The sequence below is a fragment of the Silene latifolia genome, chromosome 10, assembly GCF_048544455.1.
Source record: "Silene latifolia isolate original U9 population chromosome 10, ASM4854445v1, whole genome shotgun sequence".
NCBI classification, from domain to species: domain Eukaryota; kingdom Viridiplantae; phylum Streptophyta; class Magnoliopsida; order Caryophyllales; family Caryophyllaceae; genus Silene; species Silene latifolia.
The window spans coordinates 150,144,859-150,158,498 of NC_133535.1; the positions used below are offsets into that span (position 1 = coordinate 150,144,859).

Below are 13,640 nucleotides of genomic sequence, written 5' to 3' on the forward strand. Positions count from 1 at the left end.
CAATGCAAAATGATTCCATAATCAACAAAAAATATCTGTATACAATCAATCGGTTATCCAAAGCCAATTACAAAAAAATTTCATCTACATAATGTGTCAAATTTACTTAGACGACTAACCTATACAAAAATATAAACCGATATGTAAACCGACTAATTGTTTTTAAAAAAAAAAGCCAAGAGACGAGACTACTTGGCGACCTCGGTTGCTCATCTCCCATTGGGCATATTACCAAGAGAATCTGGTTCAACACAACAAAGTTAACGAGAAAACAAAATATCAACATAGAAGATCCTATATAACTAACGAGACACATAGATTACTGTATTTCAAGTATCACAACTACTAGCAATACACTCACCTGAATGTGAGGAGCTTGGAACATTTCCTGTATGGCCGCTTCAACTTCTGCCATACCGACAAGGGTTTTTCTTGAAGGTTCATAAACAGATGCATTTTCCCAGCAGTAAAAACACGAGGAATTAAATATGCTATTGTAAGCGATAAGGTAGGGGATCCGAATGGATCAATGGGTAACACCATCTCTATTGAGAAAAGATGTTGGAATAATACTTCAAATATCTATTGAAAATGATTTCGACCAAAATGTACTAACCTTTTCAAAAGCTTGAACAATAAAAGAATTGTTCAATTGAAAACAATCTGGGTAGAGACACGACCATACTCAAGCCTGTGAAGAGTCAAATGTATATCCATCATAAGTTTCAGCAAGTAGAACAACAAACATAGTCCAAACCTTGGAGAAAACTAATACAAGAAGCCAAATGATGTATCTTTATCCAATCTATATTAGCATCTATTACCTTAAACTTGGAACAAGTAACTTTACGTCACACATAATCCTTTGAAGAAGGCACAAATAACACAATCGTATAAGATTTAAATAAGGGCTAATACAAGAAGTCAAAGACTTTTTATGAGCCGAATGCCCTTCACCGTAGTATTCAATTTCGGTTTGAAATTTCATCTCACAATAGTTCGTTGCGATGCTTAAATGTCATTGCGCCATAAATGTGGCCAATACCACCTTAGAAAATGTCATAGAAAAAGGAAAAAAAAACTAATTCCAGGGCACTTAATAAGAATATCCTTACCATCCTGATCTGATGGCTTGCTGAATAAAAAAGTATCCTAAGTGGTGCATATCCTGAGAAGACATACGAAATACCTTTGGGACTGTAAAAACCGATAGATAAAAAGCATTGATCAGATCGATAATAATGCATTAAATGCTGATAAAACACGAAAAAAAAAGCGCCGCAAAAAGCAATATCAGTGCATATGAAAGACACCAGCGAACATCAATGAGACTACTCCATGATTTACGATTCTGTTAATCAAGGTTATACAACCTCTAGAAGTAAGGAGATCAAAGCAAAAGTAGATAATGTGGAAGTGTGCTTCTATGGCTAGATTTAGGTGCCTTTGGTTTGAAAGGAATTCTCACGTGATGATAGGAGTATATTACCTAATTACAATTAAAGCTTAAAAAAGTAATGCAACAAATTAACAATTAAGTATGACCTATTTCCTAAACAATCCAGCCTTTTCCAAATTATTAAGTGTTGCCACATGCTCAAATCCATAGCTATGCAGTAGCTCTCTCCTACATCGAATAAGAAATCAATGATATTCCGTGAACAAAGGGACGAAAGAAAAAAAAAACAGCGGAGAGGCATAACCAAACTGTGAACCAAGAATGCACACATAAATCAAATGAGTGTGTAAAACCACCTCAAATTATCATATTGCTTCTTAGGCAATCCTGAATTTGTAACAGAAATAAATAAGATGAGAAGCCGACGGACATTAACAAGAGATTCCTGCTTGTGGATCATTTCTTCAATATGTTCAAAGCATTTGCGTCAAAACAAGCAACAGTTGCAACTCATAAATGACATACTCAACCAGCTAATTGGCAGACAGAAACATCAATGTAGACTCAACCTAACCAACAAAACAAAGGCGGCACAAGCAGACAGCAGAGGTATCATACTCATGGATACACAAATTCATGCATTCCACTCATTACTGTAGAGCAAGGCATATACATCGTCGACGGGAAAGGATCCTAAATCAATCAACGATAATAATAATTATTACAGCTTGAGTACAAAACCCTAGATCTTAAAAACAGAGGGAAATAATTAAACCTATGGAGTGTTACTTCCAATCACCATAGTCACAATAAACAACTTCGAATACTGTAAAGTCAAGCTCACTACTCACACAACCAGTTATACATTTTTCAATCAGCTCACAAATTGCTTGATTCGAATAATCGATTCTGATGAAAAATCTCATTTAAGAACTTGTAGAATACACAAACAACAATCATAACTTCATAGTCATAAAACCATTATACCAATACCAATAGCAACATCATAAAGGTAACCTTAAATTTCAAATAAACGCAACCCTAATCAAATTAAGCAAAAATATTGAAGATTGAAGTAATTAGTGTTTGATTATACCGTGGTTGACTTTGGTGGAGGAACTGGCGGTAGACAAGTTGCGGTGTAAAGCCGAGATCGAATTGAAGGTGAGCGACGGTGGTTTGGTCGTCATCTCTGGAGAACGATGGTCCGCAGCCAATGGCGGCGATGGCATGAACCAGGCAAAATTGGTGGTCGACGGCGGCTGTGGTGAGTTGTCCATAGTGTTAGAATTGACAGGGAGAAAACGATGGAAAAGTTGGGGAAATTAGAAAGAGATAGGGTTAAGAGTATGATAATGAGGTGCTGGGAGATTGGTTGGGGGGATTTTAAACTCGGTTCTGTGAAGTAAAGAGACATCGAGTGTTATAATGTCCGATGTATATTAAAGTTAAAGTTAAAAAGACATCAGTGTTTTTTGAAAGCTGACTATTATATAGATATGGGTTTTATTAGCGTCCCATGTCCATTAAAATCATAAATAATGAACATATGTTTTCTAACACAGCTGATGTACATATAAATATAAACACATCAGTTTTTTGCAAACAACTGATGTGCATAATTTGTACATCAGTTTTCTAAATAATCAGATGTCCATCAACTGATGTCCATAACGAGTTTTGTAGTAGTGTAAATAATCAATTAATCATCATACCAATAAATAAGGCGACCGTCCTCTCTAAATATATGAATAGACCCTCCCATAGACTGCAATATATTCAAACACTGATTCTCCTTTAGCTGGCACCTCGGCGGCGGCGACACGGCCGAGATCATGAACTTAGACATCTCCTCCCGTAATTCTGCATGGCCAGCTTCCAAGTTTTTAATCTTCTTCAGGAGCTCATCCTCTGCCGACGTGCCCATAGGAAAAACTCCGTATATATGTCAAGTAACGTAACCAGGATTTATAGTTAAGTGACGAAAATTTCCAGTGGAAGCGAACTAGTACTGTAATAAAGAAAATACCCGGAAAAATTTTAGTTTAGTTTTAATTGAGCGAGTGAGCTGTGAGCTTTATTTCTTTTTCTTTTTTTGGTACGGTGTGAGCTTTATTTCTTTGGTGTGAAGGTTTTGCATGTGAGAAAATAGTGAGGATTGAAACGGTGGAAGTGTGGAAAAGGGAGGCGACAGAGAGATGAAGGTGAACAAAATAACGTATGCATGTACTCTAATCTTACTCACCTCGTTCTTGGAACTATACTAGCCTAGTATTCCACTGCGCAAGGGCTTTGTTTATTTTGTAAGTCTCTTTTAAGACGGTGTTATTTGTTTTAAGACAAAAAACGAGTTAAATAAACCCATATTTTCATATATATGACAAACTTTTTTTAGTCTTAGTCTAAAGATCATCCTTTTTTCCTCATCTATTACTCCATCGGTCTCGATCAATAGTTATCTATTGCTTTTAAAGATTAAGTATAGGTGAATATGGACCACATAAATCACTTAACCCTACCTGCACATGGAAAATGGCCCACAAAAAGTTGCTAAAAATGGAATTTGTATTATTTAGCACAAAATCTCATTTGTGACGGCACATATCCGTCACTCTGGAGTGACGGATACCATTTTACCTCACAAAGTACCCACTTTTTCTCTCTCTGCAACACTATTCATGTGGTCCCCTTTCTCCACTAACCCATTTTGTTACCATTTTAACTCACAAAATATCCGCCACAAATGGTGACCCGTCACAAGGGAGATCAATTGATTATTTAGTTGGTAACTTCCTTGTCTAATTTCAAAAATTTGAACTCAGTATATCTTTTATAACACGGTTCTAGAGTAACATGATATAAAATATTAAAATTCTATGTAAAGGACGTACAATGATTTTTTTTGATTGCACTATAAGGAAGTCCCTTTTTGTTTTTTATTTTTTCTTTTCTATTCGCATTTTGAGGCGTGTGTTCACCCATGAACGGTTCGAAAGGATGATTCATGTCAACCGACCCCAAATCTTTTTGGGATTAAGGCTCTGTTGTTGTTGTTGTTGCACTATAAGGAAGTCCTGTGACTTCATCATTGCCTAATGTGCAAGTATGCGCTAGGACTGGTCAAACATGCTCGGGCCCAGGGGCGGATCTAGCCTTTGGGCTATATGGGCTATAGCCCTATATGAATTTGGGGATAAATAAAATTTGCTTTCAGATTTTACTTAACAATAAGCTAGCACAGGTGGTTGGAGACTTGCTATAAGGGCATTTCAATGGGTAGAATGGCGGGGTTCAAACCCCCCTGCACGAGGACCGTTCTCCTTACACCCAAGTCTTTATAATATTTTATTGGTGGATTGCCTTTGGATGTAAGGAATCAGTTTTTTCTTCAACAAAATTACTCCGTCTTATTCTTGTGTCCTCCACGAGGACCGTTCTCCTTACACCCAAGTCTTTATAATATTTTATTGGTGGATTGCCTTTGGATGTAAGGAGGATGGTCCTGCCGGAGTACACAAGAATTTTTTTTTATTGAAATAGGAGTATTTCCGTAAAACAAAACATTCTCGTAAAATCGAAAGGTACTTATAATTATTTAAATATTTTACTCGCATACAAATCGAAAGGTTCCACACAATTTTGAACCTAGAATTTTTTTTTGTTTCTACAATTTCGAAATCTAGCCCGACATAATTTCAAATCCTGGCTCCGCCCCTGCTCGGGCCGGGCTAGGCTTTGTGAATTATTACATGGCCGGTGGGAGGAAGGGTCATCACAGCCCGGGCCGGACCTGTTTAAAAACAACCTAAGAGACGAGTCGAGTATGACGGACCGAGTCGACCCGAGTGCGAATCTAACATGGTATCAGAGCTCAAGGTTTAGTCCTGAGTTATGTGGCGAAGACGGGTCCGAAAAGCAACGACCTTCCCGTCTGATGAAAAGTGAAACTGGGCCACTAAAAAGATATAAACTAGTCAAGAAAAAATGGCCATCTCCTGCCTGAATCTGATAATGGTATGGTATATATTAACTACACAAAACTTGACAAAATTAAAAACAAGAGCAATATGCATAAACAAAAGTTGTAGTATCCCTTGGAAGAGATTCATCATTTGTTTACATCAGAGACTGGTATGTTAATCCGTATGTAGTTGTATACATGTATGGTAAATAATATTCACATGCATGTACGCTATATGGAAGATTCTGTTCCAAATGAGTTGCATGTAACGGGATAGTATAATTAAATGGGATGAATGTAGTCTCAGTCACGGTGGGGACTTGGCGACTACTACAACTCATTTGAACCCAAGCTTCCCTGCATGCATCACTGATGAGCTATTGTTTCGGGGGAACATCTGCAGAAGCGGAAGCCCGGGCTGCTTGGGATTGTATGGCATATTTTTTCTGCATATCCTTCAGCTTCTCTAACAATTCCTGGAACGTAGGTCGGTTTTGAGGCTCACTGTATTAAAAATAAACAATGTATTTCTGTCATCTCCGATCTCCACTATAAGATTTACAGAGCACTGAACTACTAAGTACTGATCATCAAGTACATACAGCCACAGATAAAGCCTAGTTACTTGCGTACATGTGTTGGACTCACCAAAACTCAGATTTTCAGACAAGAAATATCACCGTAATTCATTAGCTCGAATCATCAAAATTAGTAATCCATTATGCCTACTCACGTACTTACTCAACTGAATGCCTTTGGAACTTAGAAGGCACAAATACTTACTCAAATTCATCTGATTTTTTACGTTATAGTAAAATATTTCTCACAGAAAAAGAAAACTTGAAGAACCAGATGAATCGGAGGAAGTACTGCAATTAGCTTCTCTGGGATCAGATTATATATATATAGAAGACAGCAGAAGAAACAGAACCTGCGCCAGCAACTCTCGATCATAGAAGCCCACATTGGATCGACGTCCTCTGGTATATCTAATCTTTGATTCATAAAACCGACAGCTCCTATCACCTGCATGCAACAATAAGTCATTACAGAATAAAAGCTGGAAAAGTTCATTTCTTGTGATCAGACTAACCAACTGCATGATGATTGGTTTCTTAACAACATGACCACAATGCATTATGGGTCCTATGAATGGCAGTATAAGCTTTCTCAACAAAGAGAGACTATTTCGAATGATCCAAAATGAAAATTACACAGAAAATTGCATAAAGTACTACTTACTTACGGAGTACTTCACGATAAAAAGATGTGCAGATAGTTTAGTGTACAACTATACTATAAACAGTATGACATATATTTCAAGCCAAACCACAAATGCAATGCCTTTCATGACAGTACGTATTTGGCTGTGTACAAGCCTCAAAGGCCTAAGATGTCTGCATTTTTACCCTGGCAAAATGGTGAAAAGGTGTTTCTATTAAGCATCATTAGTTCTACTAGTTCTCAGAATGTAGAAGATATAGAACACATGCATTTCTGATAAACTCCTTTGGAATGATATTGCTTAGAGGGTTGTTTCGACTCCCGAGTATTGTACAGATTAACTACGGAGTATAATAAATAAGCTGCCCTTACTTTGTTATACGGAAAAGAAATACCTGCATCGGATTTAGATTCTCCCAAGGAATCTTTTGAGTGGCAAGTTCCCATAGTATGACCCCGAAACTGTATAGATCAGACCTAAACAATGCCAAGATCATTAATCAAAAGTCCACAACAAACGCGTTACTCTTACGTTTTTACCAAGTGACAAATTTAAAACGATATAAAACCACAGAGCTGAACTATCCTTGATTAAACATTAAAGTTACATATTTTTTGACATACTTTTCATTTGAACGTTCATTTTGAAGTACCTCCGGCGCCATCCATTGAGGCTACACACCAAAATAAAAACATCAACTAATTCGCTCAATATTAAATTATAAATACTCCAAACCATATCCAGAAAAAGTACTAATGTTTTAATCATACCGTTCCTTTCCCAGCCTTAGTTGTAAGATAAGTCTCATGTTTTACGCGTGAAAGGCCAAAGTCCCCAACCTGCCAGAAGATGAAAGAAATGATGTGATTTCCTACTTCATTTGAGAGATATGGGTAGTAAACCAAAAAAAAAAAGGATGTATTAACAAAACCTTTACACTCCAATTTTTATCAACGAGCAAATTAGAAGACTTCAAATCACGGTGGACAATAGGTGGATTGCAGTTATGAAGATAATTCATTCCTCGAGCCTGTGTTATGTTTTCAAGAAGAGGCGACATATGAGGATCATAATCAAATATTCAAATCTGTGATATAGCTTCTGCAACATAGTAGTGACACCAGAATACTGACTATGTCTAAAGCCATTTGAATTCGTCGTCTCCAGTCTAGTTTGGATTTACTCCTCTGCAACAGGCAGAACAGGCTTCCGCTGCATAATAGTAAAAGAATGGTGGAAATAAGGTTATAACTCGCTAAAATGTTTACCGTTTCTTAACTTAAACTACCTCTGATTTGTTTACATTTGTTTTTGAATCGTTTTACTTGTATTTTTTTCTTTTCCATGTAAACACGAACAAGTCGGGAAGGGGGTTCCATGTTCATTCACCATCACATAAAAGTATAAAATATGACAAAAAGCGAACGTAAACTATTGGATGGAACAGGGAAAATGGAATGCATGAACACAATCATATAAGAAGTCGTTGGTACACGAAAACATACGGCGACTAGCATCAAAAGATACTGTTTGCGAAAATAGAAAACAAAAAACTCAATCATGTGTCACTCTTGAAGAGGGAAGTTAAGAATGAACCGAGGAAGAAACTCTGTAACTATGCAGAGACGCTGAGGTGATGTCACCGCGCCCATAAATAAGAGAATGTTAGGATGCCGAAGTCGCTTCATAAGAGAGACCTAACACAAAATCAACAGGTCAGACATCATAGAGGTCAGAACATCATAATCGTCTCAAACTCAAAAGCCCAAATGCAGTCCATCAAACTTTGAAATAGTATGTAACTACCTCTTGTCTGAAAGAAAATATAACTTCTTCCGAATATTCTTGCTTGGAAAAAACTTTAATAGCGACATCCTGCAATCGAGAAGTGCATAAAATATGATATCAAAGAGTACATGCTTTAATTTCCGCAACAAATTAATTCATAACGTAAAAATCAATGAGAAGAAAAGGGAGTTCTAGTATGGCCATCCATAGAGCAATACCCATGGCAGAACAAGCGTAATGTGTTATTTAAAATGTATCCAAATCAAAATCCATCTTCCCTTTTCCGTCCATATAAAAAGAACAAACCATCTTGTGTAAGGGCTAATCTTTTTTATATTGTTAACCCAAAATCCTCAGGTTAGCTACAAAGCCAAAAACTCAGTCCTTTCATATTTCCCTCAAAAATAGCATATGAGAGTGTGACTGAGTTTTGGTAGGCGCAAGGCACGCCAAGGCAGCGAGAGCCTGCAGTGATGAAGCACAGGGCACACGCCTCATGCACACAAAAATACAAAATGCACTGTAATTACAAACAAACTGAGGTTTCATTATAAAAAATTGTGCAACAATGCCCTTTTTCGGGTTCTAAAGAAGGCTAACATGTAAGATTTGGATAATGAGGCAAAAGGAAAGGACAAAAGAGCTCGAAGAAAAATTGTGGAATTTGCGCAGCAATGTGTTTCACTTGTGTGCCTTATACACAAGACACGCCTATGGTATTTTAGATCGCAGCTTTAAGCTTATGAGCATGTAAAACAAGGTTAAGTTTCATTTAAGATGATAAAAGGCTTCTGTCCTCACCTAGACAAGATTAACTCTTTAGAATAACTTTTTAAACTACAATCATGACTGCAAGGAGATCATCAGAAAAGTGGCCGAAAGGAACATACCGATCCATACCAGAGACCATGATACACAGTTCCACAAGAACCTGCATTAAGAAGAAACAGATTCAAAGATAAGCACTTTGATAATTTGTATCCCTAACCCTTAAACAATACTTTTGGCAACGCACGATGCAATGCTCAAGATAATATAAGCCAATAACTCACAAATTAGGAGGGAAAGTGACAGACAACAATAACATAACAAACATTACCCCAGTACCTCAAGGGCACCCGCAAATTGCGAGGTAGGGGGTTCAGATATATGCTAGCGATACAAAGAGGATGTTTCCAAATGACCCAGAATGGTAAATGAGTTGAAAACTTTATTGAATGACGGTTACTTCACAATAAATAGAACACACCCAGTTTAGTGAGTCATTTTGCATTATTCCATAATAATTCAGTACCAATAATAACGAGTCTCTGATACCAATCGGAATTTGAAAGCTGCCTCAAATGGGCTCTATTACGTAATTATGCCTTTCTATGATAATCTTTGTTTCAGATTCTTAGACTTAGCTATTCAGAACAAATGGCACTCAGAGCTGTACCAAATCCGGCTTAAAACAACCTGGAAAGTAGCTAGCATACCTTGACCAATCCGCTCTGCGACTGTTAAATCTTCCCACATGATTTCATAATCTAAGCCCTTAGTCTCAGGACTCTCAGCATCCAACTTATGTGCGGCACTGCTGGTGCCGCTTCCACAGCTACTTGAACTGCTATTGCGGTTAACAGTGAATGAGGACCACAACTCGGGGGCCTCATTTGCTACGGGTCGATTGTAGTCACCTGTTGGAATTTCTGGCTTAACAGAAGAATAGGCCCAAGTAGAATCCTGTTCAATCTGCATCCATGGCCAACCAAATCGACCACTCTGAAGGTCGAACGATTCACGTTCAGTTCCTTTTCCTGTCCACTGCGTTACTTTTTTACCAATCCGAGCCTCAGCTGTGTTAGTTATCATCTTGTGGATACCAGGTTTCTCCTGATATTCATCAATAAAATCTCCCTGAGCGTATGCAGTGGGCTTGCCTGTAGAAAACGACGAGAAAACACCAGCAGGTGTGTCAGCTGGATCACCTCTGGGTGTACTAGCTCCACTGCAATTCCCGTCTTCTCTTCGCTCTGACAGCATCGCATCAGATAAGCCACTATCTCTACATTCACTATCCCAGAACACATTACTCTCTCCGGTCTTCATTTTTGATCGAAATTTGTTGCTAACCTTAGAGGCCTAAGTCAACAAAATCAAAAGTCAGTTGAGGCGCTATTTTAGATTTTATCACAATGCAAAATCATCAGAAACGCAACCAGGTTTGTTATTTTGGAAGCAATGGCAGTTTGCAGAGGCTGATCAGGATCAAAGCCAAGTCTAGTCGTCACACTGCTTCGCGATCTGCTAAACTCTAGACCGTTCTCCTCTTCCTTAAACAGTCTCGAATCATGTGAGAGACATATAATCCCAATGAAAGTACCATCATCGTCATAAAAAGGACTGTTAATTGCGAAAATTGTAAACATATGTCCCATCTTATGTGTGACAGGGAACTTCCCTGTCCAGGTTTCTCCCATTCTGCAACGTTGTATGATAGCCTTAGCAAAAGGAGCATCTCGATATGAAGCGAGAATTTCAAAGATAGTCCTGCCTATGGCTTCTTTGGCAGAATAACCATAAAGGTTTTCAGCAGCATGGTTCCTGCAGTATTAGTATACAAGTTGGTATTCAAATGACGGAAGTATAAATTGACGGATTTATTTTCCCTCCCGTAAGCCAAATTATAAGAGAATAGTCTAGGCAACCCATTTCATACTCAATCACCAGTGCCACCACCAAAATTTGAGGTACCTTATTTTTTTGTAAGCGTTTGGCAAGTAGCTTATTTTGTGTAACCAAATAAGCTACCTGAAATGAAATGTTATCTAGAATAGTATTTGAGATTTCAGGTATCTGATTTGGTTTTATTTTCCTTTTTTAGCCCTTAAATTTATACTATTAAAAATATTTATCATATCCTTTTGCGTTATATCATCAAAATCGGGTACCTTTACAATTAGTTTATCAAATATTCTTTTATATAATAAATTACCTTATCAGCTCCTAATTTTCAGCTACCTTATCAATTACCTTTTCAGGTTTCAATTAACTTTTCAGTTTTCAGCTACCTTTTCAGTTTGTTTTCAGTTTGTTTGGCGTTTTACCAAACAGAGTCTATAGCCTAAGAACGACTCCTCATTTTATCTCCCCACGTGGAGACATGCTTAGAGAGTCAAGTAAAATCGACTGGTTTACTTGCTCTAAGAATATACATGAGTTTTTTTTAATGACAAGTGAATCCGCATCCGCTACCTTTTTACAAGATATATAATTTAGTCTCTATACTATATAAACCCCAAATATATGTAAGATGTAAACCATAAAGAAGCCCACAAATTTGCTCTTAGAGAGCTTTGAATTGAAAACCCCTATGAATTTCACCCAATTTTGTTTAGGCGGATCCTTAAAGTGGATAATTAAGAAACAAGAAGAAAATCTACAAAAAAAGCAGTAAATAATCAATTAATCATACCAATAAATAAGGCATCCGTCATCTCGAAATATATGAATAGAGCGCCCCATAGACTGCAATATATTCAAGCACTGACTCTCCTTAAGCTGGTACCCAGGCTGCGGCGACACGGCAGAGATCATGAGCTTCGATACCTCCTCCCGTAATTTTGCATGGCCACCTTCCAAGCTTTTCATTTTCTCCAGGAGCTCCTCCGCCGCCGCGTCCATACCAAAAACTTGGTGTTTGTCTACTAACGTAACCACGATTTATAGTTATGCGGCCGAAAATCCCAGTGGAGGAGACCTAGTACTGTAATAATGTCTGTAAATATGTAATAAGGGAAATTAAGAATATTCGGAAAAAATTTAGTTTAGTTTTTTATTATTATATTGAGTGAGCTTTTAATTTCTTTGGTTTGAAGGTTTTTTGCATGTGAGAAAATAGTGAGGAGTGAAACGGTGGAACCATGGAGAAGGAAGGAAATAGGGAGATGAAGGTGAACAAAATAAAAACATGAGTAAATTATCAATTACACCCACGTCAAATACACATTTTTACATTTACTCTCACGTCAAATTTTTTTATTAAATTACACCTTGAGTTAATAAATTTCAGTTCTAATGCCTAATATCGGAATCCGGCCACTTTTCCGTCAAAATTCAATTTTTTTTTAAAAAAAAATTGATTTTAGGACGATTTTGCCCTTCCTTCCTCCTTCTTCTTCTATGAACCCACCTTGTTTTTTCTCCTCATTCTCATCCATTCTTCTATATCTTTCTCCCTCATCTTCCCCAATTTAATTTAAAGACCTCCCCCTCCTCAAGGTAAGTCTCCCATTGTTTAATGCCAAGCAATTTATAAACATTACAAATAATGTCGGTTAATGCCGACCATTATAAAACCCGAAAATTAGCAATCAATTCGAAAGTGCAATTGACCGGAATTGGCCTGGAAGTGCAATTGAAGTCAGACTTTTGTCTACGTACAACAACTAAAGATGGAGATGTCACTGAACTATGGCATAAGAGGTATGGCCATCTCGAATACAAAGGCCTGAAAACACTACAACCGAAAGAAATGGTGAGAGGGCTATCCGAGATCGACGAAATCACAACTGTGTGTACCGACTGTTTGAAAGGAAAACAACATTGCGTCTCTTTTCCTAAGAGAAGTACCTGGAGAGCATGCATCTCAGAAACTCGAGCTTGTTCATGCCGATATATGTGGACCGATTACTCCAATTTCAAATAGTGCTATGGTGGTGTGCGAGCCATGTCAACTACTAATTGGAGGTTCAACCATGGTGATGTAGAGGGAGCAACGAAAATACAAAATGATGGTGGTTACTGAGAAAATGAAAGGGAAGCATAAAGAAGATAGAATAGATGTAGGGGCAAAATCGTCATTTTATTAATTTTTTCACCTGAAAATGGCCTTGGGTGCAAATTATAACCGGAGCTATTAATTTGGGTGTAATTTAAAAAAAAAAAATGACGTGGGAGTAAATGTAAAAATGTGTATTTGGCGACGGTTTATTTTAGTCTTTTTTAAGGGATTTTGAGATCAGTTTATATTTAAATGTGACCAATTTTGAAAAACAAGTTAATATAAGCTGTAAAACTAGTTGAACCATTGTTGTTACATTTGACTATAAAATATTTGGTCACAAAATCTCATTTTTTAAGAAAGACGAATTTGTGAAAACCTGGTGTATGTACGTACACATACGTACATAAAAACGGTAAGCTTTGGTTATTTGTTATTAATAACTTCATCATTTCCAATTTCAAGAATTCTAACGTTTATGGTAGTCTCGAAATGTCTTTGT

The 13,640-nt window shown here is 37.3% G+C and overlaps 2 protein-coding genes across 5 annotated transcripts; both read right to left on the reverse strand.

The window, feature by feature from the left end:
- Positions 1–2,843, reverse strand: LOC141606356 (uncharacterized). Of its 4 annotated transcripts, none has more exons than XR_012526691.1 (4): positions 2,496–2,840; positions 1,116–1,197; positions 362–691; positions 1–241 (listed from the first exon to the last, which is right to left on the reverse strand). XR_012526691.1 is itself a non-coding variant. In XM_074425447.1 (4 exons), exons 1-4 carry the CDS (start codon positions 2,677–2,679, stop codon positions 686–688), a joined length of 354 nt encoding a protein of 117 aa, XP_074281548.1. In that variant the 5' UTR covers positions 2,680–2,842; the 3' UTR covers positions 616–685. The 4 variants fall into 4 exon arrangements, 1 of the variants encoding a protein (XP_074281548.1); XR_012526692.1 differs by having other exon boundaries at positions 178–241; positions 1,116–1,168; positions 2,496–2,843; XM_074425447.1 differs by lacking the exon at positions 1–241 and adding an exon at positions 1,546–1,627 and having other exon boundaries at positions 616–691; positions 2,496–2,842.
- A 2,660-nt stretch (positions 2,844–5,503) lies between these two features.
- On the reverse strand, positions 5,504–12,275 carry LOC141606357 (uncharacterized). Its single transcript, XM_074425448.1, has 13 exons — positions 11,831–12,275; positions 10,575–10,959; positions 9,852–10,497; positions 9,264–9,304; positions 8,392–8,460; positions 8,182–8,282; positions 7,719–7,797; positions 7,517–7,615; positions 7,356–7,424; positions 7,209–7,258; positions 6,980–7,061; positions 6,292–6,386; positions 5,504–5,864 (listed from the first exon to the last, which is right to left on the reverse strand). Exons 1-13 carry the CDS (start codon positions 12,037–12,039, stop codon positions 5,738–5,740), a joined length of 2,052 nt encoding a protein of 683 aa, XP_074281549.1. The 5' UTR covers positions 12,040–12,275; the 3' UTR covers positions 5,504–5,737.
- Positions 12,276–13,640: the final 1,365 nt, after the last annotated feature.

What these genes read in the sequence shown, in the direction of transcription:
- LOC141606356 (XM_074425447.1), bottom strand. Translation starts at nt 2,679, where the DNA reads ATGGACAACTCACCACAGCCGCCGTCGACCACCAATTTTGCCTGGTTC. An exon ending in CTCCACCAAAGTCAACCACG is followed by an intron (nt 1,628 to 2,495) that starts GTATAATCAAAC and finishes TATTCGATGTAG; the next exon opens with GAGAGAGCTACTGCATAGCT. An exon ending in CTGGATTGTTTAGGAAATAG is followed by an intron (nt 1,198 to 1,545) that starts GTCATACTTAAT and finishes CGGTTTTTACAG; the next exon opens with TCCCAAAGGTATTTCGTATG.
- LOC141606357 (XM_074425448.1), bottom strand. Translation starts at nt 12,039, where the DNA reads ATGGACGCGGCGGCGGAGGAGCTCCTGGAGAAAATGAAAAGCTTGGAA. An exon ending in GACGGATGCCTTATTTATTG is followed by an intron (nt 10,960 to 11,830) that starts GTATGATTAATT and finishes CTAATACTGCAG; the next exon opens with GAACCATGCTGCTGAAAACC. An exon ending in ATAAAAATTGGAGTGTAAAG is followed by an intron (nt 7,425 to 7,516) that starts GTTTTGTTAATA and finishes ATCTTCTGGCAG; the next exon opens with GTTGGGGACTTTGGCCTTTC.